Below are 23,570 nucleotides of genomic sequence, written 5' to 3'. Positions count from 1 at the left end.
TCGTTAAACGATGCAAATAGCTCCAGAGGGCTCTGATCCAAGATATAATTAGAGTTAAACCAATCAGAGTGTAGTGGGCGTGTTCGGACGGATGCGCCCGCGTCACTTAGTAGATCAAATTGGGATTTATTTATACCGGGTGAGATATGTGCGCGTTCATTAATCGTGATAATTATTTAGTTAGTTCGTTTAATTGGACGCGTCACGTGTTTGGGATAGGGCTGGAAGCGAGACGGATTTATAAGAGGCTCGTTTAATAGATTTATTAGTTTAATTGCTTCAGTGTTGAGGTTTGCTAGTTGGGATACGATTTTGTAAGCACATAACGATTAAGGGGGCCTTTATATAGGTGTAGGTATTGTTTAATCAATCACTGATGGTTTTATTTGTGTAATCTGGTTATAATAACATTCTTGCTTTAGTCTTTTACACTTCAATTTTACTTTTGATTAGATTTATTTTTAACCGACTTTAAAAAAGGTGAAATTACGTTGTAATCTTTATTTGTGCATGCTCTTTTTTAGTCTTCTGAGGTCTTTCCAACCTCCGATGAAGGATTTTTACATGAAATTGATTCACTAGTTTTTCAGAATATTGAAAATACGCAGTCGCAATATTGATTTTGTCAATTTATCTTCGAGAGTTTTTAACTAATCTCGGCACTCTTTGTTTGTGTGATATCAAAGTTTCGAGATAGTTGTCTGAAGCGCATTTGCAAGATTTGATATTTTTTGAGCCAACCAACCGTTTTTTGGAATATTTATGGTAGAATTGAATAATTCGTACTTTGATTGCCTGAAAGTAAGGGATGCACTATTTTTATTTTTCAAATATTCCTAATACCTAATTTGAAAAGTTAAAATTGCCTAACGCGGGAATCTAATCCACGACCCTTTGCTTTTACTTTCGCTTGCCGCTTCGATTTCCATCCCAACTTACGCAATTCGATTTTTCAAGTTTGAGATGCAGACTTTTAAGAATCAAATCTGAATTAATTATCAGGTATTTCTGTAAATTGTATAAGCAAGTAGGTAAGTAGGTAAATTGTAAAAACATCGAACAAAATGATTCAAGCTTTATTCACGTTGTTTCCTTAAAGTTTACCTTATTTATTATTCCACTAATACATCCAAAGCAATCAGTAAACCATTTCGTCCAAAACTAACGTCTACATAAATTAATAGCACGAACGAATGTTAGCAATAATTAAACCAATAAATAACAGAAAAACACGAACTTGCTGCCTTTAAGGATAACCGACATATTTTTTCTTTATTAGAGGCGCTTATTTTTTGTCCGCCATTTTTTCAGCTAGTGATTGATGCGCTCGTGGTGTTTCGATTTGGTAGAGAACGGGAGCGCAATATTTTTCTATGGGTTCCGTATTTGGAAATTTAACAATAGTAAACAAACTGTTGCATCTCTTTTAGTTGTAGGCACTCGTAATAGGTGCCAATTTTGCAATTTGATTTATTTTATTTTATAATATGATGTAATAATTTAATATCGGTTTTTACGACATTTTTTAATAGTTAACCAGATTTTAATGAAATTTTATTCATGGTGAAATGATAAACTATAATTACTTTCGTCTTCGTCTGAGCTGAAATATTTTGTGATCTAAACAACAATTTGCTGTTGCATAACATTATGCTTAATAAGGAATTAATAATTAATTTCAAGTAGGTAGGTAAGTACATTTTAGATACTCCTACTTCTCTCTCCCACCACTGCAACTCCTTTAAAGCCAGAATCTACAGTTTGTCCTTCAATGAAATCCAAGTGGTGAAGATTGAGTACCCTCGAGGGATATTACTGTCTTGCCCAACTAGACAAGTGTTTTTATGCACTTTTTATTCGCATTGAAAATCAAATTCCTTAACAGAGCAAAATAAAAAACGCAGGAGAGAGGGCTTTTGGAAATCACTACTGTCACGTTCTGCTACTTGTCCAGGGGAGCTGGAAGTGCTGGAACCCGTTAATCAGGAGTTCAGATATAAAGCCCAGTAAAATAACGCGTTGTACTACTCGCCAGGGGTTCTCACTCACACCACGGAACTCTAACAAGGAAATTAATATTTGACAAGTCCGCACCGGGACCGTTTCCGCATACTTGGCTATGGCATTCGACCTTTCAACTTGCACCGCTAAATCGTTTCGGTATGCGCGTGAGCATCAACATTTTACACGTGTAGGGGAGGGCGGCCCGTTAATTGGGTGATTTCTGGCGCTTAAATGTTTTTGAAATTGGAATAGTTTGATTTAAGCGTCCAAAAATAAAGGCTGGCTGTTTATTTCGCAAGAGAAAAAAATGCGTGAATGTTTCCCATTAGAGCATGATGACGTCTGTGTAACTTCTTTTTTTTATCCACAACGAGGAAGCTCTAAGCCTACATCTCACCTGATGGAAAGTGATCATCAGGCCGAAGGCGGAAGCGAGCTTCATCAATCCTCAACCACAGAGGAACTGGCTATCTTACCTCTAGGTAACTGTCGGAACACAACAATGCTGTTGCTATTTAGTTTGTTACAATTTAAACGAAATAAAATGTAAACGGGACTATTCCCACCTCTCGTTCCCACCGCTGCAACTCCTGTGTAGCCAGTATCTACAACGTGACCACCAATAAAAAACCCAACTAGTGAAGGTCAAGTTTGGACCCGCAACGAATTTAATCAGAAAAAATATAGGAGGAGTTCGATGTTGTTACCGAGATAGTACATTGATTAAAGTATCAGCTAAAGTATCAGCCTGTACATTATGAGCACGGTGCATCTAGGCCATTTGAGACAGCTGAAGCGCAGGAATTCTTTGGAAAACATAGAGATGCAAAATATTTATGATCCGGAACCGCCTGCCTTACTCGCATAACTTGGAGTTTTTATACACAATGAAGGAGAAAGAAAAACTTCAAGAATTTATTAATGAAGTCGTGTTAAGTACCTTGCTTCTTAACAGCTTGTTGATTGTGGTTTTACTGAGGATTCCAGAGTCAGGAATGCTCTAATAAGATGGGGTTTATTTAGAACGCACACGAGTGTTATCATCCCATTCTGTGAAAAACAAAGCTTATTTACAATAATAATTATTATGACCCCTAAGATATTCAGAATGGGAATCGAACCCGGAACCTCTGGGTCTGAAGCAGGTGGTCTTACTACTAGACCACATTATTTTTTTAACGCGGAGTCTTACACTCCCGTCACCACGAAACTTGTGCCTTAAGATCGATGATCAGAGTATGTAACGTGATATTTAATTCCAGATGATGTAAAAAGACCTGGATAATTAAATGAAATAGTACTAGCTATGTATCTTTTTTTAATTTGTTCGTTAGTTTCTGCCTTTTTAATAAAAAAAAAGATTAGATGATTGTATTAAAATATTCTCAAATCTACTTTGAAATTACAAGATTTTCATATTTTTTCTATCTCATAAGCAAAAATGTAATTTTGTTACTTAATATCATTTAGCAGGAAGTCTTCATACATGACAAAGGAAGTCTTCTTGACAATTTCTAAAAACTTCTCTCTTTCTTAAATTTTAGTAGTTTTATTTCTTTCTTATGACTCGCACTCATTGTAATTATTGCATTGACCATTATTTAAAACTACTTATGCCACTGTTGTATTGTAATGAAAACATTGTATTTCGATTCTCCATTACGTAAAAATAAGCTTGGTTGTTTCAAATTGATTTTTAAGTAGGTATTATGTATGATTTATGAATGTTAGTTTTTTTGACAGCAAATTCTGTGTTGGTCACACTGAAGCCAGCTGTCATTAGGTTTTTGACGTGTCGGCGATCGGTGGCCGTGGTTTCGTGATTCGTCGACGAATTCCCAATTATTCAATTATAACACAAATATTCACAATAACAATTTCACAATATCCTGTTGCTGTATTTCTAGTGCGTCTATTGTGTTGTAAAGTCCCAAAAATCTACGTGCTTGCGCACAAAACCGTTCATCTCTCGACTGTTTGAGAGCAATAAATATTTGTGTAAAATATTCGTGTCTGAGTATTCTGTGAGATGTTTACTGTTTGTGATTTGGCTGGACGTATCACAGAGTCATACGTGTACTGGCCATGGACGTGGTTTTGACGGAATACCTGTGAAATCTCGTTAGTTAGTCGGACTAGTAACTGTCAAGATGCGCGTAAATATTCGTAGGTTGACGGTCGCTGGAGCACTTATGGTGGTGTTCTGGCTGGCTGTGATGTACTCCTCGGTCATAGACGTGCCTGGGGCTCTCTCCAGCAAGAACAGTGTCCAGGATATAGAGAACAGGATAGATAATCTCCAGAAACAGGTGGAGCAGCAAATGACTGAGAGTAATCTGCTTTTAGCAAGAGTTAAAGAACACTTGAAGGCCAAATCTCAAGCGAAGGAGGAAGGCAAGGATATAAAGGACAACAATGTGGAGTATTCACTGAGTAAGTACTATTTTGGTGCTATTTTTTTTTTTTTTTTTTCCATATAAATTTTACGGCTTTGGATAAATATCCATACGGCCAAATCTTTCTTGTAATGCACTGTGTTTGGTAAAACATCTCAGTGTTTGGTTCTATGTTCTTCTGTGCGTCTGTGTCTATTTTGTTCTAAGTCTTCATTGTGGTCTTCATAGTTCTATTGATGTACTAGTAATGTACTGGTAAATATGGAGATATGAATTTTCGTTGGCTAGTAAGGATGGCAAGAGGCGGGGAATATTTCCATCTTGGTATGTCTTTAGTAAGCCACCCACTAGCAGTAGCCTCTCCATTTTAAAGGCTGGACATTGTAGGATCATATGGTCTAGGTCTGCAGCGTCAGTCTGACAATATTCGCATTTGTCTGTAGAGACCATTCTCATCCTTTTTAAGTGGGCTGGAAATTTTGCATGTCCAAGCCTTAAACGATTTATTGTGGTTATGAATCTTCTTGAAGTAGTACTCTGCAGTTTGAAGTACCACGGTTTACTTGGAATTCCTTGCTGGATTTGCGAATACCATTTTCCTTTTGTTTGTTTTGTAATATTCCATACTTCCTCCCAATTGTCTTTCATCCTAGTTTTCAGAATCGAGTCATAATCGGTAATAGGTACTGGCGGAGCTGGATAAAGTGGATTGTGGTATGGATTTCGTATCTTCATAAGTTTGTCTACAGTTTCATTTCCAGTTATCCCAGAATGAGAGGGAACCCACATAAATTCAATATTCTTGTTATTCTGACTTTCCAATATTATTTGTCTTATTTTGGTTATTGTACAGTCTTTATATGAGTGCGACTCAGAGCAAATAGAGCAAACAACATTGCGCTTACAGAATTTAGTTGTGTGACCGAAGCCAAGACACTTGAAACATTGTAACACAGGTTTAATATATTCTTCCACAGGGAGTATGCATAGACCATAACTTACTTGCTCAGGTAGAACATTACCAGCAAAGGTGACTGAGACGGTCTGCAAAGGGACGACACCTTCAGGGGTCCTCTTGGTGAATCTTCTCACAGCCAAGATCTCCTGCGAACTGATCAATTTGTCAAAAAGATGCCGGTTGCTCAATTCAGTTGGAATGAATTTGATTACTCCTGTTCGCTCTGAGTTGGAGGCAGGAATGAATGCCTTGATTTCGTGAGATGATAGAAAGGCCGAATTAGACAGTAAAGAGTTGGCGTTTTTCGGGTTATCGAAATATACAGCATACCGCAATGCATTGATTCGTTTGATTTCCTTAACACCTTTGTTGTATCTACTGAATATTGTGTTTAAGTAAATAGGATCTTTATTTCCAAATTTAATGTCATCATGAATGCTCTGAATAAAAACTGGATATACTGTCCCTGGAGAGTTCTCGGGATAACTCCGGATGTGATTCTTTTTGAAGTATGGAGCATATTTTCTGTCATCATCATCATCAGAAAGTTCACCAGTTGATGTCTTGTTTAACTTTCTTTTTTTCTGAGAATTAGCAGATCCACCACTATCGGAACCCATAGTTGCAGTTATAACTGAAATTCCCTTTAGATAAACTCAATTAACTCAAATTAAAAATCGCAGCGAAAAAAATTGAACCTCCCGCCTCGAAAGTTCATTTTGGTGCTATTATTTTTAATAATAAATTGACAATGAGTCAAATTTTTTCTGATTTTCTAAAGGTCAAAGATTTTCTAAAGGTTATGAGATTTAGACCCAGTTGCATGTCCCATGTAACTGAGTCAACAATAAATTTGTCTGTAGATGACCATGAAATTTTATAAATATTGTATAAAATTGATATTGATAGGTTATCAATGGAAATTTCAATCTAAACTTGATAAGTTTTATTTCCTCGTTTCATTGATGTAGTAAGCCGTGCTATTTTGTAATTTGTTAAATACATTGGGTTAACCAGAAGAATATTAAACGAAACAAACTTTTAAGAGGCTATTTCTTGAAATCCCAACTAATATTATAAATGCGAAAGTAACTCTGTCTGTCTGTCTGTCTGTCTGTCTGTCTGTCTGTTACGCTTTCCCGCTTAAACCTCGCAACCGATTTTGATGAAATTTGGCATAGAGATAGTTTGAGTCCCGGGAAAGAACATAGGATAGTTTTTATCCCGGTTTTTGAAACAGGGACGCGCGCGATAAAGTTTTTCTGTGACAGACAAAATTCCACGCGGGCGAAGCCGCGGGCGGAAAGCTAGTAATTTCATAAAGAATACTGACATTAATATAGGTTACGGAAAAATTATTTGAACTCTTAATTAGAATTTAATACGTAGAATAAATCTTTAAGAAAAACAGTATGTTTTAATAAAAGAAACCGTTATTAACGCAACTACAGTTTATAATAAAGAGGCCTCCGTCACATCTGTGCAAATGGCTGGTTCAGTGAACCGTGCGATAATCAACTATTGTAATATTTGTTGACATAGTTTTGCGTCAACCGTGATGTATACTTGTAGACCAAAAGCTGTGGACACACTATTTTGTCACCTTTTATTTTGAACTACAAATGAAAATGATAAAACGTTATTAGTGTCCGACCGAATGTTCGGTTTCGGTTTCGTTTTCGGTTGAGTTTCGGTAAAAACACGAGTTTCGGTTTAGTTTCGTTTTCGGCGGCAAACTTGCCGAAACTACGACCGAAACCGAATGTGCATTCGGGAGTTTCCGCGCTGTTATCGGTCATGTTCGGCGCGTTTAATGAGTGAATGAATCCGATCAGAGCCAATGTCGTGATTCGCTCGCTTGTTTGTTTGCTGTTAGTTTTGTTTTGTTATGGTGGCGAGTTTTCGAGTGATTTATTTTGAATTTGGTAAGTTTTATCTCGTTTTACGTCGTTATAACATAAGAGCGGGTAGTAAACATATAATAATAATAAATAAATAATATCCTTAGACATTTTACACTGCGCTTCTAGTCCCAAACTAAGCAAAGCTTGTACTATGGGTACTAGAAAACGGATATAAACATACTTAAATACTTTTTTTTGTAAATACATACTTATTATACATAGAAAACACCCAGTCCAAAACAAACAAATATGTTCATGCACACAAATGTTTGTACTGTGCGGGAATCGAACCCGCTACCTCCGGAATAGTAGTCCGTTTCGAACCACTACACCAAACGGCCGACAACAACAAAAAAAATATTCAATATGACTGGTAAAAGTTTTATCTAACCTAACCCTTAGGTTTTATTAATCTAAGATCTAACCTATAAATTTTTTTTTGGCTCGCCAATGCTATACGTACAAACATTAGTTAGTAATGACTATAGTGCATTTCATGGTGATAATATTATGGATTCAGAGTTTCAAAGTTCATTTTAGTATTATTTATCACCAAGGTATCCAAGTGGCAAGTACAGTAGATACTAACTTACGTACTACCAATTTAGTTTTGAGAAATTATTAAGATAAAAGACCCGACCAAGGGACGAGTTATGTAGATGTCCTGAATATTGCGAGTAATTAAAAAAAATCTAGACTATAAATCCTTCTTTTTCTTTTTTAATACATAATTTGATACCTTTTAGAGTAAAAAGGCGCTTTATAAGTTCAATTTTAATGCAATTTAAAGAGAAAACAATAAAGACTGACTGATTTTAATAATGTTTTCTTTATTTTTCCCTCAAAATATGAGCCTTGTAAGGAAGTTTCGGTTTCGGTTTCGGCCGAAATAGACACCGTTGCTTGCCGAAATTCGTTTTCGGTTTCGGTTTCGGTCGTAAAACTAGTTTCGGTCGGACACTAAACGTTATATCTAGCACTTACGTTGTCTCTTATATTATGCATGTTTACGCTGCATTTCTTAACTAAATGTACAAAATATTTGCATAAGTAAAATGGAAGATTACATAGAGATGCAAACCATTATAAATATGTAATTAATTTATGAAATATTAAAATATGGTGATATTGTGGTACATAAAACACACCTAACTCAAAAATTAAATGCAATTAAAAAAGACTTAATTAAGGACAAAAAAATGCATCAAATTGTATGCACCTGCCTTTATATTAATTTACATGTGCTTTCAAAGTGGTTCATTTAACGGCTTTCAACGTTCACATGTTGACAGAATAATGAATACATTTTGAAACCAAATATAGAGAAAATTGCTGCATTCTTTTGAGCTATATACACTATTTGTCACCATTCCTCAATATTTCAAAATCACAACTTTTTAAAAAGACACTTCATTCTAGCCTTAAAAAAAATACCTGTAAATTAAGATTACATTGCAATTGAAAAAAGTAGCTTGTGTTGCCTACAAAATCTATGGAGTCGCGTTCTGACAGAAAATTTGACAGGCTTTGGTGGACCGGGCATAACTGGGGGTACAACTCTGGGTCCATTCATCATCATCATCTCAGCTATTCAGCCATAGGACGTGCACTGCTGAACGTAGGCCTCCCCCAATGCTTTCCATGTTACCCGGTTGGTAGCGGCCTGCGTCCAGTGCTTTCCTGCTACCTTTATGATGTCGTCGGTCCACGACATGTGTTGGTCGTCACACGCTGCGTTTTCCGGTACGCGGCCTCCACTCCAGAACCTTGCTGCCCCATCGGCCGTCAGTTCTGCGTACTATGTGCCCTGCCCATTGCCACTTCAGCTTGCTAATCCTGGGTCCATTGCTTAGGGCTTAAGTACGGCGCGCTATAGAATTCCAACTATGTATTAGGTACTTTTCAATTCTAATTAATGTTACCGTTACTAGACTCTATTGGTTAACACCACCATAATGGAAATTAAGTTAGACGGTGATAGGTAATTTTCTTTTCTCTTTTAATTCATGAGTGCGATAACAATGTTCAGAGAGATAAGCACCTACACCTGACTTAGTTTCGGAGCGAATCGAAATTATTGGCGCTGTTTCTTATTCAAACTTAGCTCATCAAAATCGCTATCTGACGAAAGCATTTAAACGGGACTATTCCCACCGCTGCAACTCCTGTGTAGCCAGGATCTAAAGCTTGACCGCCAATAAAAACCTAACCAGTAAAGATAAAGTTTGTCCCGGGGAAAAGTTAAACTGTCATTGGACCCGCAACGAAATTAATCAGAAGAACATAGGAGTTCGAAGTTAAGGTTCGATTTCTCTACAGTTGACATAACAAAGGCTATCTGAAGAAAGCTTTTGTAAATCTTATACTAAACTAGCTTTTTCCCGCAGCTTCACACGTAAATTTCGATTTCGTTTCGACTTTATCGCGTACAGCCCTCTTTTAAAAAACCGGGATAAAATCGTTAAATGTTAACTTTGGGTCTGAAATAGATTCCCCGACCAATAAACTCGTTCAATCGAACATAATATTGTCTCGATAACCCAGGTCATGCTGATAATATCCGTCACAAAAGTGGGTGGATGCTATTATCAAAATCAATCGTCACAATAACCAGTTCATTCTCAATTAAACAGCAATTTGTATGTGATTTGATGTTATTTGTAATTTGATCGCGGCCATGTGATGGAAAATCAGTACGAATGCACTGTGATAAGATAGTCAATAAAAACAAAATAAATGACCTCTTGGTCGTTTTGTCTGACGTTTGCTCTGATTTAACTACGAGAATTGTCATAATAAGGAAAACGCGACACAATTTGAATTTTATTGTGACTTAAATAAACAACTTGAAAAAATCGTACAACTAAGGCTATAATATAGTCACTATATCTCTATGTAACCACATAGGCTATGTAAAACCTATCTTGTAAGTAAGCCAATAAGGTCAGAAATGAGGAGATCCATAGCATGACGACAGGGCACCTAGTTTATAGAACTGATAGCCATTGGGACAGAAAAGTTCTATAATATAGAACAGAAAACATAGTGTAAAAAGCGTCCCACTTGATAGACCAGCAATTTGGTGAAGATCGCGGTAAGCACATGGTTGCGGACAGCGCAGAACCTATTGTTGAGGAGATCCTTGCGGAAGTTCTTTATCAGCAAAAGCTGACTGTCGCTAAAATAACTCATTCTTGAATCCGGACCAGTAGGCCTAAGATGCGCGCCGTGATAACTTTTATCGACGTCAAAATGTATGGGGAAAATCGATAAAATGGCTTGATAACCGCTTATCGCGGCGCGCATCTTAGGCCCACAGAAAATGTAGTGTAGGCAGGGCTCCGGTCGAACCGACAATCTGGTGAAAATCGCGGGACTCCCCCAAGAATCTTCACAACAATCGGTCTCTAAGCTGCATCTTTGTTTAACAGACTTAATTGCTACTAACGCCGCACCAACCCAGTTTGGTATCATTACACTTTTTTATTTCTTCCATAAATCAACAGTAGACTTTAGACTTTATTATCAAAACAGTAAAGCACATTGCTCTCTTTGCAGACAACCTCGTGCTCCCAGTTCTGCTCATCGCCTGCGACCGAGTGACCGTCAAGCGCTGCCTGGACAACCTGGTCAAGTTCCGGCCTAATAAGGACATGTTCCCGATCATTGTTAGCCAGGTGAGTTCATATTCCCACATTTCCCACTTCTAGAATGCTTTGTCGCCTGCTAGAGCAGCCGCCGCAAGTGGAACTGGATTGGCCACACTCTCCAAAGGGATCCCGATCACATCCCTAAGCAGGCTCTGGAATGGAACCCCCAAGGAAAACGCAAACGTGGTCGCCCCAAGCAAACTTGGCGGCGCGGCGCACTGTAGCAGACGAGGCGAAGGAAATCGGCAAGACCTGGAGCGAGATCAAACGCGAAGCTCAAGACCGAACGCGATGGAGGACTGTTGTGGACCTCTGCCCCATCTAGGGGACACAGGATCTTAAATCCTGCTAGAGCAGCGATTCCCAAAGTTGCTATCGCCATCTGTCAAGAGTCAAGTGCAAAAAACTATTGGGGGTTTTATGTGATGCAAACTGGACTATTCCCACCTCTCGTTCCCACCGCTGCAACTCCTAGCTAGCCAGGATCTACAGCTTGACCGCCATAAAAACCCAACCAGTGAAGGTCAAGTTTTTCCTGGGGGAAAGTTAAACTGTCATTGGATCCGCAATTAAATTAATCAGAAGAACATAGGAGGAGTTCGAAGTTAACTTCAAACAAAAGTTTAGTAACCTTTGTGAAAAGATTTTAAAATAAAGTTCAATCAAAGCTGTAGTTTAATTATTATCATTTTATTTGTTTAGTCGAGAAGAACTATCTATACGTTGCCGCGTTGTAATGTAGGCTGTTGAATTTTCATTCAAATGCTGCCCCTGAAACATTACAGCATTTCCATAAGTGACGTTATAGGTATACTATGTAGCCATTATAAAAGTGAAACCAGCCAGTTATCTAACGTAATGATAATGCAATATCAGTTTTTATTACACGCATGATAATCGCGGTCGTGCTCGCTTATCAGTCCAATTTGTACCGTTTGAATGTATTAGAGGTGTTTTTTTTGCGAACTATGCGATAACGAAGTAATTCCTTATAGCAAAATGACGTCCACTGCTGAACAAAGCCCCTGCCCCGTACAATCAAACTGTGGAATGGACTGTCGTCTGCGGTGTATCCGGACGGATACGACCTGCAAGCTTTCAAGAAGAGAGCGTATCTTCACCTTAAAGGCCGGCAACGCACCTGTAACGCCCCTGGGTCTGGTCTGGTCTATGGGCGACGGTAATCACTTACCATCAGGTGATCCGTCGGCTCGTTTGCCTCCTGTCACATGAAAAAAAAACAAAGGCTTCAAGGATTTCCATAGCGACCGGTCATGCGCTGCCCGAATCCAGGCACCCCCCGCGACCTTCACCAGATCGTCGGTCCACCTAGTGGGGGGCCTGCCCAAGTGCCCACCCTACGTCTTCCGGCCCGTGCGTGGTCGCCGCTCGAGAATTTTTTAGAGAACGAATTAGTTAGAGCAGTAAAACTTTTTGCCAAATACGATCATCTATCATGAGTAAACTTCTTTATTAATCTATCGTTGTCTAGTACCTACCCATAGTACAAGCTTTGCTTAGTTTGGGACTAGCGGCGCAGTGTAAAATGTCCAAGGATCATCATCATCATCATAATTTCAGCTATAGGACGTCCACTGCTGAACATAGGCCTCCCCCAATGCTTTCCATGTTGATCGATTGTCCAAGAATATTTATTTATTTATTTATATTCTAATCAGAATTAGAATTATCCACCGATACCAATTCGGTAGCTATTGTTAATGTTTATACAATATGTTCAATGTTCATGCTGATTAAGGATTTGTCACACTGCGGTCTGCGGTCAGTTCCCAAAGTGAACATGTATAAACTCATAAAAAGCTCATAAAAAAGCGGTTAATATTCTTTGTATGAAACTCTATACTGCAACGCACACTTATCCGCACCGTAACGTAAACGCCTCGCCTCACGAAAGGTGATGACAGGCTCGCGAAAGGCGATACGGTGTTAATCAATTTCCGAGTTGATAAGTCTGCTATGAGCCTAGCTTAAGCAGGGCCGGTCTTTATGGAAATCCTTGGGGGCGGCCTTTGTCCAGCAGTGGACGTCATTTGGCTTTAACGAATGAACGAGCTTAAGTCGTATACAGTTCACAAACAATCCTCTTTCCAGGACTGCGGCCACAACGCGACCTACCAAGTGATAAAGAGCTTCGCAGACGACGACCCCACCATCACAGTGGTCCAGCAGCCTGACCAGTCGGAGATCCCGCTCCCTCGGGTCAAGGTCAAGTTCCGAGGGTACTACAAGATCGCCAGGCACTACCGGTTCGCGCTCAACCACGTCTTCAAGACTCTGGGGCATGAGGCCGTGATTATTGTCGAAGGTTAGTCCCATCATTAGGTCATTTCAGGTCTTTTAGGAGCACGACCCTCTTATTTACTAGACGCAAATACAGGATTTGGTCTACGCTAGCCAGAAGGATGGGAGTGGGCTGATGTTTGCAACAGGTCATTTAGTCTCCATTGCCCTTGCAGGTCCGTCTTTAAACTACTAGGGGCCCTGGGCACTTAAGGATAAAGGTGAGTCGTTATCATCTGGGAAAAGGTCCTTTGAGCAGATTGGGGCCCCATCGGTCGCGGGGCCCTGGGTATGTGCCCAAAGTGCCCAGTGGGAAAAGGGCCTAACTGCAGGAGTACGACCCTCTCAATTTACTAGAGGCAAATGGAGGATTTGACCTACACTCCCTTAGCCAGACAGTTTGAAGAAGCTGGAAGCTCTAGTCCCACCATCACAGTGGTCCAGCAGCCAGACCAGTCGGAGATCCCGCTCCCTCGGGTCAAGGTCAAGTTCCGAGGGTACTACAAGATCGCCAGGCACTACCGGTTCGCGCTCAACCACGTCTTCAAGACTCTGGGGCATGAGGCGGTGATTATTGTCGAAGGTAAGCGTCATTAGGTCGTAGTCTCCAGTCAGGAGTTATTTACCAAAGACAGAGATTTGGCCTACACTTTCCACGCTGGCCAGACGGAATAGAGAAGTCTGATGTTCACAGTTTTCTACCTTACTCAACCATGTGTTTAAGACTTTGGGGCATGAGGCCGTGATTATTGTCGAAGGTAAGCATCATTGAGTCGTAGTCTCCAGTCAGGAGAACAAATACTCCTTTATTTACCAGAGGCAGAGATTTGGCCTACACTCCACGTTGGCCAGATGGGTTGGAAAGGCCTGATGTTTGCTGTCTTCTTTCTTACAACAAAATAGAGATATACTACCGCTCCGCTCTCAACCACGTCTTCAAGACTCTGGGGCACGAGGCCGTGATTATTGTCGAAGGTTAGTCCCAACTCCCATCACCAGGTCAAGTTTACACTGCAGGAGCAGAGCACGACTCTTGCTAATTTACCTGAGACAAAGGGCGGATTTGGCCTACACTCCCTCATGGTCTGGAGAGACCTGATGGTTGCAGTCTTCTTCCTTACTAAAAGGCCAGGCACTATCAGTTTACACTCAATTGTATCTTCAAGACTTGGAGCATGAGGCCGTGATCATTGTCGAAGGCTAGTCCCATCATTAAGTCATTTCAGGTCCTATTGTCACTGTAGGAGCGCGACCCTCTTATTTACTAGAGCCTTAGCCAGACAGGTTGAAGAAGCTGGAAGCTCTAGTCTCACCATCACAGTGGTCCAGCAGCCAGACCAGTCGGAGATCCCGCTCCCTCGGGTCAAGGTCAAGTTCCGAGGGTACGACAAGATCGCCAGGCACTACCGGTTCGCGCTCAACCACGTCTTCAAGACTCTGGGGCATGAGGCCGTGATCATTGTCGCAGGTTAGTCCCATCATAAGGTCATTTAAGGTCTTTTAGGAGCACGACCCTCTTATTTACTAGAGGCAGATACAGGATTTAGTCTACGCTTGCCAGAAGGATAGGAGTGGGCTGATGTTTGCAACAGGTCATTTAGTCTCCATTGCCCTTGCAGGGCCGTCTTTAAACTACTAGGGGCCCTGAGTACTTAAGGATAAAGGTGAGTCCTTATTATCTGGAAAAAGGTCCTTTGAGCAGATGGGGTCGCGGGGCCCTGGGTATGTGCCCAAAGTGCCCAGTGGGAAAAGGGCCTAACTGGAGCACGACCCTCTCAATTTACTAGAGGCAAATGAAGGATTTGACCTACACTCCCTTAGCCAGACAGGTTGAAGAAGCTGGAAGCTCTAGTCTCACCATCACAGTGGTCCAGCAGCCAGACCAGTCGGAGATCCCGCTCCCTCGGGTCAAGGTCAAGTTCCGAGGGTACTACAAGATCGCCAGGCACTACCGGTTCGCGCTCAACCACGTCTTCAAGACTTTGGGACATGAGGCCGTGATTATTGTGGAAGGTTAGTCCCATCATTAGGTCATTTCAGGTCTCTTAGGAGCACGACCCTCTTATTTACTAGAGGCAAATACAGGATTTAGTCTACGCTAGCCAGAAGGATAGGAGGGGCTGATGTTTGCAACAGGTCATTTAGTCTCCATTGCCCTTGCAGGGCCGTCTTTAAACTACTAGGGGCCCTGGGCACTTAAGGATAAAGGTGAGTCGTTATCATCTGGAAAAAGGTCCTTTGAGCAGATGGGGTCGCGGGGCCCTGGGTATGTGCCCAAAGTGCCCAGTGGGAAAAGGGCCTAACTGGAGCACGACCCTCTCAATTTACTAGAGGCAAATGGAGGATTTGACCTACACTCCCTTAGCCAGACAGTTTGAAGAAGCTGGAAGCTCTAGTCCCACCATCACAGTGGTCCAGCAGCCTGACCAGTCGGAGATCCCGCTCCCTCGGGTCAAGGTCAAGTTCCGAGGGTACTACAAGATCGCCAGGCACTACCGGTTCGCCCTCAACCATGTGTTCAAGACTCTGGGGCATGAGGCGGTGATTATTGTCGAAGGTAAGCGTCATTAGGTCGTAGTCTCCAGTCAGGAGTTATTTACCAAATACAGAGATTTGGCCTACACTTTCCACGCTGGCCAGACGGAATAGAGAAGTCTGATGTTCACAGTTTTCTACCTTACTCAACCATGTGTTCAAGACTTTGGGGCATGAGGCCGTGATCATTGTCGAAGGTTAGTCCCATCATTAGGTCATTTAAGGTCTTTTAGGAGCACGACCCTCTTATTTACTAGAGGCAGATACAGGATTTGGTCTACGGTAGCCAGAAGGATAGGAGTGGGCTGATGTTTGCAACAGGTCATTTAGTCTCCATTGCCCTTGCAGGGCCGTCTTTAAACTACTAGGGGCCCTGGGCACTTAAGGATAAAGGTGAGTCGTTATCATCTGGGAAAAGGTCCTTTGAGCAGATTGGGGCCCCATCGGTCGCGGGGCCCTGGGTATGTGCCCAAAGTGCCCAGTGGGAAAAGGGCCTAACTGGAGCACGACCCTCTCAATTTACTAGAGGCAAATGGAGGATTTGACCTACACTTCCTAAGCCAGACAGTTTGAAGAAGCTGGAAGCTCTAGTCTCACCATCACAGTGGTCCAGCAGCCAGACCAGTCGGAGATCCCGCTCCCTCGGGTCAAGGTCAAGTTCCGAGGGTACTACAAGATCGCCAGGCACTACCGGTTCGCCCTCAACCATGTGTTCAAGACTCTGGGGCATGAGGCGGTGATTATTGTCGAAGGTAAGCGTCATTAGGTCGTAGTCTCCAGTCAGGAGTTATTTACCAAATACAGAGATTTGGCCTACACTTTCCACGCTGGCCAGACGGAATAGAGAAGTCTGATGTTCACAGTTTTCTACCTTACTCAACCATGTGTTCAAGACTTTGGGGCATTAGGCCGTGATTATTGTCGAAGGTAAGCATCATTGAGTCGTAGTCTCCAGTCAGGAGAACAAATACTCCTTTATTTACCAGAGGCAGAGATTTGGCCTACACTCCACGTTGGCCAGATGGGTTGGAAAGGCCTGATGTTTGCTGTCTTCTTTCTTACAACAAAATAGAGATATACTACCGCTCCGCTCTCAACCACGTCTTCAAGACTTTGGGGCATGAGGCCGTGATTATTGTCGAAGGTTAGTCCCGTCATCAGGTCATTTAGTCTTCATTGCCATTGCAGGAGCACGACTCTTGCTTATTTTTGAAGAAAGAAAAAGTGAGGAGGAGACAAAGGGAGGATTTGACCTACACTCCCTCATGGTTTGGAGAGACCTAATGGTTGCAGTCTTCTTCCTTACTAAAAGGCCAGGCACTATCGGTTTACTCTCAATTGTATCTTCAAGACTTGGAGCATGAGGCCGTGATTATTGTCGAAGGTTAGTCCCATCATTAGGTCATTTCAGGTCTCTTAGGAGCACGACCCTCTTATTTACTAGAGGCAAATACAGGATTTAGTCTACGCTTGCCAGAAGGATAGGAGTGGGCTGATGTTTGCAACAGGTCATTTAGTCTCCATTGCCCTTGCAGGTCCGTCTTTAAACTACTAGGGGCCCTGGGCACTTAAGGATAAAGGTGAGTCGTTATCATCTGGAAAAAGGTCCTTTGAGCAGATTGGGGCCCCATCGGTTGCGGGGCCCTGGGTATGTGCCCAAAGTGCCCAGTGGGAAAGGGGCCTAACTGCAGGAACACGACCCTCTCAATTTACTAGAGGCAAATGGAGGATTTGACCTACACTCCCTTAGCCAGACAGGTTGAAGAAGCTGGAAGCTCTAGTCTCACCATCACAGTGGTCCAGCAGCCAGACCAGTCGGAGATCCCGCTCCCTCGGGTCAAGGTCAAGTTCCGAGGGTACTACAAGATCGCCAGGCACTACCGGTTCGCCCTCAAGCATGTGTTCAAGACTCTGGGGCATGAGGCGGTGATTATTGTCGAAGGTAAGCGTCATTAGGTCGTAGTCTCCAATCAGGAGAACAAATACTCCTTTATTTACCAGAGGCAGAGATTTGGCCTACACTCTCCACGTTGGCCAGATGGGTTGGAAAGGCCTGATGTTTGCTGTCTTCTTTCTTACAACAAAATAGAGATATACTACCGCTCCGCTCTCAACCACGTCTTCAAGACTCTGGGGCACGAGGCCGTGATTATTGTCGAAGGTTAGTCCCAACTCCCATCACCAGGTCAAGTTTACACTGCAGGAGGAGCACGACTCTTGCTAATTTACCTGAGACAAAGGGCGGATTTGGTCTACACTCCCTCATGGTCTGGAGAGACCTGATGGTTGCAGTCTTCTTCCTTACTAAAAGGCCAGGCACTATCGGTTTACACTCAATTGTATCTTCAAGACTTGGAGCATGAGTCGAAGGTTAGTTCCATCATCAGGTCATTTAGTCTCCATTGCAGGAGCACAATCCTCTCAATTTACCAGAGGAAAATAGAGCCAGAAGACCTAGTGTGGGCAGGCCTCCTACTACCGATCTGAGCTCAAATGGCTACCTGTTCCTCTACGGCGTAATGCCAGAATTCTCACTACACTTTTTACCATCTTAAACGACCCTAATGCTCCTTCCTATCTGAAATCTCAGTATACTCTTCTAAGTTCAACTCACGTAAGGCAACTTCGTTCCTCCAACAAACTTCTTCTTTCTACCCCATCCCACCGCACTGGTTTCCTCTCCAACTCATTCCTTCTCCAATCTATTCGCCTTTGGAACGCTCTTCCCGAGAACATTAGGCAGGCTCCCAGCAAGTTTGTGTTCAAATACTCTGTGCGCAAGCATTTCCTTGAACGTATCTCGTCGTCTTGATCTCTCTTAAACCTTCTCGTTATCCACCGTATATTATGTATATGCATGTATTTATGTAGGTATATATATATTTTGTATTAATTTATATTATAATATTTTATGTATTATATTGGATTTAATTTTTTGTATTTGTACTATTTTGCACCGCCTACTTAAATTCTCTGTTTTGTTTAATTTTCTGGTTAGCTGGAAGAGAATGCCACATGGCATTAAGCTCGCCTGTTGTACCACTGTATTTTTATGTGTGCAATAAAGATTTTGAATAAATAAATAAATAGGTGGACCGACGATCTGGTGAAGGTCGCGGGAGGTGCCTGGATGCGGGCGGCGCAGGACCGGTTTTTGTGGAAATCCTTGGGGGAGACCTTTGTTCAGCAGTGGACTTCTTTCGGCTGAAACGACGACGAAATGAAGCACGCCGCATGGCCTGAACTCCTTAAGCTGGCCAGACGGGTTAGGGAAATCCTGATGTTCGCATATTTCTGCCTACATTCACAGGTCTCTATTTAGTCCTTCTATACTCTGCCGTTATCCACTTACCACACGGCTATAGGTGGCATTTTATTTGAAATATTTAAAACTGTTTTCTTTCAGATGACCTGGACATATCGCAAGATTTCTTCGAGTACTTCCTCGGCACGTATCCGTTATTGCTCAAAGACCGTAGCCTGTGGTAAGTATATTATATTGCAGTTAGTTTTATTAAACAGATGTTAAACACGTGTTTAAAATGATATTTACATACTATAACCCTATCGTGATAACTGCGCACCTCGCTGGAATGTGACTCTCCCTCGCACTCACCCGCACACCTCCCCGTGTTCGACCCGTTCGTACCAAGGCGTCGATGTGACGTCACGGCTGCCTGATGCGCAGTTAACTCGCCCGGGTTACTTCTATCGTCTGATTGTTATAACAAATACACTCTGAACTTTGTTATAATTGTTATTAATAATGCAATAGGCTAAAGCCTGGTCCGTGAGCACGTAGAATTTTGTTCAATGACCACAAGCTACCCATCCTTATCGCTCGCGCGTAATTATGTTGCTGTCGCGCTCGCACACTCACTGCGGGCGCGCGTCGCACAGTCGCGACAGCAACATAATTACGCGCGAGCGATAAGGATGGGTATTTGGGGTCATTGGACAAAATTCTACGTGCTCACGGACCAGGATTTAGATGACAAAGTTTCAATTACTTTGTCCGTCAGACAGATAATTAGAAAATATTACACTCGTATTTTTTTTTTCATAATTAAATAATAACAGTGCTAGAGTGGATTTTTTACTCAAAAGTTACGTTTACGTCACGCGACATTTTAACATTTTGAACTCAATGCAATGAGTCGATTATGAAAAAAATTAAAAAATACGTGTCCAATTTTTTTTATTATCTGTCTGACGGACTAAGTATAATTTCGATTTCATTACCCAGTCATCATCCTAATTTCTTATTACCCTCACAGGTGTATATCGGCGTGGAACGACAACGGCAAAAAGGATGTGATCGATATGTCTCATCCAGAACTGCTGCACCGCACCGACTTCTTTCCCGGGCTCGGCTGGACCCTGAGAAGGGAGACCTGGCTCAAATTAGAGGCTAAATGGCCCGAAGCGTGAGTGGAAAATAATATTCTTAATTCAAAATGGAACGACGAATCCTTAATTCCAAAAAACAAATGTAAACGCTTTTGTGTTTTTTTTTTGGTATTTTGTCATTTGTCTTAGAGTTCGGCCAAATCGAATCGGCATAGTGTGCGCACTCCCATACATGCCCATACTGATCAACTGCCCGACTAAACTATCGGCCAACTAAAAATCAACGGTGTGCGCCTACTCTTAGATCTCTAAAAATACCCACCAAATTCAGAATCTCCTTATTTTTAAGTCGGTTGAAAATCATTCTCAATTCGAAATTGTAAACAAAAAAAGATTTTATTTCATTTTTTATTTTGCTGGGGCTCTTCCTCTGAAGCGGTCAGAGCGCCACACAGAGAGTAGTTGGACTTTTTGTAGTTTTGTTTGTTTGGTAGTTTTGTTTCGAGCAAACTGCACTAAGTCAGGGAAAAAAGAACTTGTTTTTCGTGCAACCTTTATATCACCAAATTAACACACTAAGAGGATGGACAATTTTCGACGTCATTTTTCCTTTTCAAATCAAATCAAATCTTTCTCTTTTGAGGTGCGAAACAAAAAAAAATACTTATTATTTCTTCTATTTGTTTTAGATTCTTCGACGATTGGCTCCGAGATCCCCAAAATACTGATGGACGGGCTTGTATCAGGCCAGAAGTCTCCAGAACTTTCACATTTGGAAAGGTAGTTATCTATTACTTAGTTTAGTATACTGATGAGAGCACATCAAGCTAGTCATTGTAACATCTTATGTGGTTGTTATACGAGCTAATTATCTTTTTTTTTATTTTTTGCTGAAATTGATGCGCTTGAAGATGACTTTGGTCCTTCGAGCCGGATAATCAGCTAAAACATTATCTTTTCCAGATCGGTGTAAGCAAGGGTCTGTTCTACGATATGCACCTGCGTGCGATGCAACTCAATATGGAGTATGTAGAGTTTACAGCGCTCAACCTTACCTATTTGCTCAAGGTTTGTGTCAAATACTTATCTTTCTTTTTTATTTATTATTATATTCTAGAAATGTACCTGTTAATTCACTCTTGTTCGTTTAATTTTAAATCTATAGAAAATTTTGGGGTGCCAATATACCCCAACTGGGGTTCCATAGACCCCAACATAACATTTATAATTATAATAATTTATTTGCTTAAAATAGGTGGCTACTATTTTAATCGTGTTTCCTGGAATTTATTTGTTTTTAAAATATATTTTTTTTACCTAAAAAACCACCACCATCATTACCCTATAATACAGATATAGGGCCTATTCCACTACTGTTTCTCATTACGCGCCATTTTACCCTGTATTTTTTTTTATAACCAGCACTACTAAAAGAGTACTGTTACATTATTTGACTGAACTTTTAGGATAACTACGACGAAGCGTTAGCGTCAACAGTGCGAGCGTTGCCCGAGATGACAGCAGATGAGGTCATAGCGCATCCCGCAGGCGGCTCTCCGCCTGCCGTCAAAGTGACATACTCCAATGCACAGACGTACCAGAAGGCGGCCAAGAAGCTGGGACTTATGGACGACTTCAGGGTGAGATAAAATGACACTAAGTTTTCTTCGCAATCCCAAATCCAGATGATTTAGGTTCATAACATGTTCAAAACTCTATTTAAACTCGAATATGTAGACCAAAACACAGGCTTGAATCCATACTTGACTCGTACGAATGTCCTATAGTAGCCATTGAATCATCAATTTATTATCATGTTCTATAAAAAACTTGTTCATTATGTTAAAAACATGTTAGTTAACAAAAGTTTAACGCTGAATAAAGTACTTCTTTATATTCTATTATTTACTTGGAGTAGTTTATTTACAAACTGGAAGCTTCTTCTTTTACTATGACTTCTCTATCTTGTATTAGAGTTATTTAATCCATCAATAGTAATGACGTGGAATTGAAATAAATGTCTATTCATAATCGCTCATAGATACATTTTTTCCATAAGTATTTAATATTCATATTTATAAACAGAGTGGCGTCCCTCGCACGGCATACCGCGGCATCGTGTCCTGCTTCGTGCGGGGTCGCCGCGTGTACCTCGCGCCCAGTTTCCAGTGGACCAAATACGACCCCACGTGGGGGTAGAAAAGAGCCTCTCGCGCTAGACTCGTCTCTAGGCGCGAGAATGCTGGCAAATATGTAATCAATAGTGCACATTGACTGGGGTGCAAATACACCCCATCGCGAAAATGATGTGAAATAAACCAACAATGCTGCAGATTGGGGTACAAATACACCCCGTCGCGAGAATAATGTCAAATAACAATGGCGTGGATCGACTGGGGTGCAAAAGTATCCCATTCGGTGTTGGGGTGCACGGGTACCCCACTATCAAAATGTGTAATTTCGTGGGTACCAATGTTACCGATTCTGTGTTGGGGTACAAATACACCCCACTGCGAAAATGTGTAGATTTCTTGGTGAACTTCAACAGTGTGGATACTCTAGTACTGATTAATAAAACTTTTAGTGGTCGTGGCGTTTCTCAAAATATGAGATTATTTATATGTATTTATTGACTTAAAAAAAGTGTATTTCTATTCATCAAAAATCTATACTATTTAGGTGAGTAAAAATAAAATTTAATTTTGCCAAAATTGAGCCCCTTAAAAAAATGTGAAACTACAGTACTTGCGAATCATATCATTTTGCGTTAGTATTTAATTTAATGTACAAATAAAGTATATTTGACTTTTGTTTAATAAGTTCAATGTAACAATCATTAGGTTATCACATTTATGTTATAGCCTGACCAGGAACATAAAAACCCTGGCATAGAGGCGCGTCAATTGCATTTGATAGTGCAACACTGAGTACAGTCGTACCTGTGTTAAATTAATAGGCTAACTTTATGTATCAGGATTCAGGATTACGGGCTAATTTGATATTTTCATGAATTAACGAAAAAATATTATTATAGGTAACCTGGTTTAAATAAATTAAATGAAAACATCAATCGAGCTAGTAGGATTTATTTTATTATTCATCAATAATCAAATTCAGAACTTGAATAATCAACTGCAATGTCTGCTCATGAACGCTTCAAACTCGGTACTTCTTTCCCAATTCCATAAAATTCAACACTTAGAAAGTGACATAAAACTTTAAAATAGGTAGTTGAAACAAACCACAGCTAATTTTCATAGTGGACTGTACTATACGATAAACATGTCAGTCAATTTGACACCCTTGTCGGTAAAATTATTCAATGAAAATATTGTCCGAACCCTTAGTATTTCTCTTCGACAAAACTTTAACACATTGTGAACCACTTTTCTTTCACGACTATAAAAAGATTTTAGCAATGGAATTCACAAAATCATAAAAATTGCGCACATAAAATAAAGTTTGTTTACAC

At 40.9% G+C, this 23,570-nt stretch overlaps 1 protein-coding gene across 1 annotated transcript; it reads left to right on the top strand.

Moving 5' to 3' along the window:
* Positions 1 to 3,792: 3,792 nt before the first annotated feature.
* gly (acetylglucosaminyltransferase) lies at positions 3,793 to 22,431 on the top strand. The gene is made up of 9 exons (XM_028301013.1): positions 3,793 to 4,437; positions 10,821 to 10,939; positions 13,025 to 13,238; positions 19,155 to 19,233; positions 20,026 to 20,175; positions 20,788 to 20,878; positions 21,062 to 21,166; positions 21,565 to 21,738; positions 22,184 to 22,431. Exons 1-9 carry the CDS (start codon positions 4,155 to 4,157, stop codon positions 22,295 to 22,297), a joined length of 1,329 nt encoding a protein of 442 aa, XP_028156814.1. The 5' UTR covers positions 3,793 to 4,154; the 3' UTR covers positions 22,298 to 22,431.
* The last annotated feature ends 1,139 nt before the right edge of the window (positions 22,432 to 23,570 follow it).

Source organism: Ostrinia furnacalis, unplaced genomic scaffold, assembly GCF_004193835.3.
Source record: "Ostrinia furnacalis isolate ACB-3 unplaced genomic scaffold, ASM419383v2 OfSCF0859, whole genome shotgun sequence".
Classification (NCBI taxonomy): Eukaryota; Metazoa; Arthropoda; class Insecta; order Lepidoptera; family Crambidae; genus Ostrinia; species Ostrinia furnacalis.
Note: the sequence above shows the minus strand (reverse complement) of the source record. Positions and strands in the feature narration are given on the sequence as shown.

Excerpts from the sequence above, each read along its gene's own strand:
- gly (XM_028301013.1), top strand. The coding sequence starts at position 4,155 with ATGCGCGTAAATATTCGTAGGTTGACGGTCGCTGGAGCACTTATGGTG. Across the intron at positions 19,234-20,025 it reads CTCAAAGACCGTAGCCTGTG|GTGTATATCGGCGTGGAACG; the intron begins GTAAGTATATTA and ends TTACCCTCACAG. Across the intron at positions 20,879-21,061 it reads GAACTTTCACATTTGGAAAG|ATCGGTGTAAGCAAGGGTCT; the intron begins GTAGTTATCTAT and ends TATCTTTTCCAG.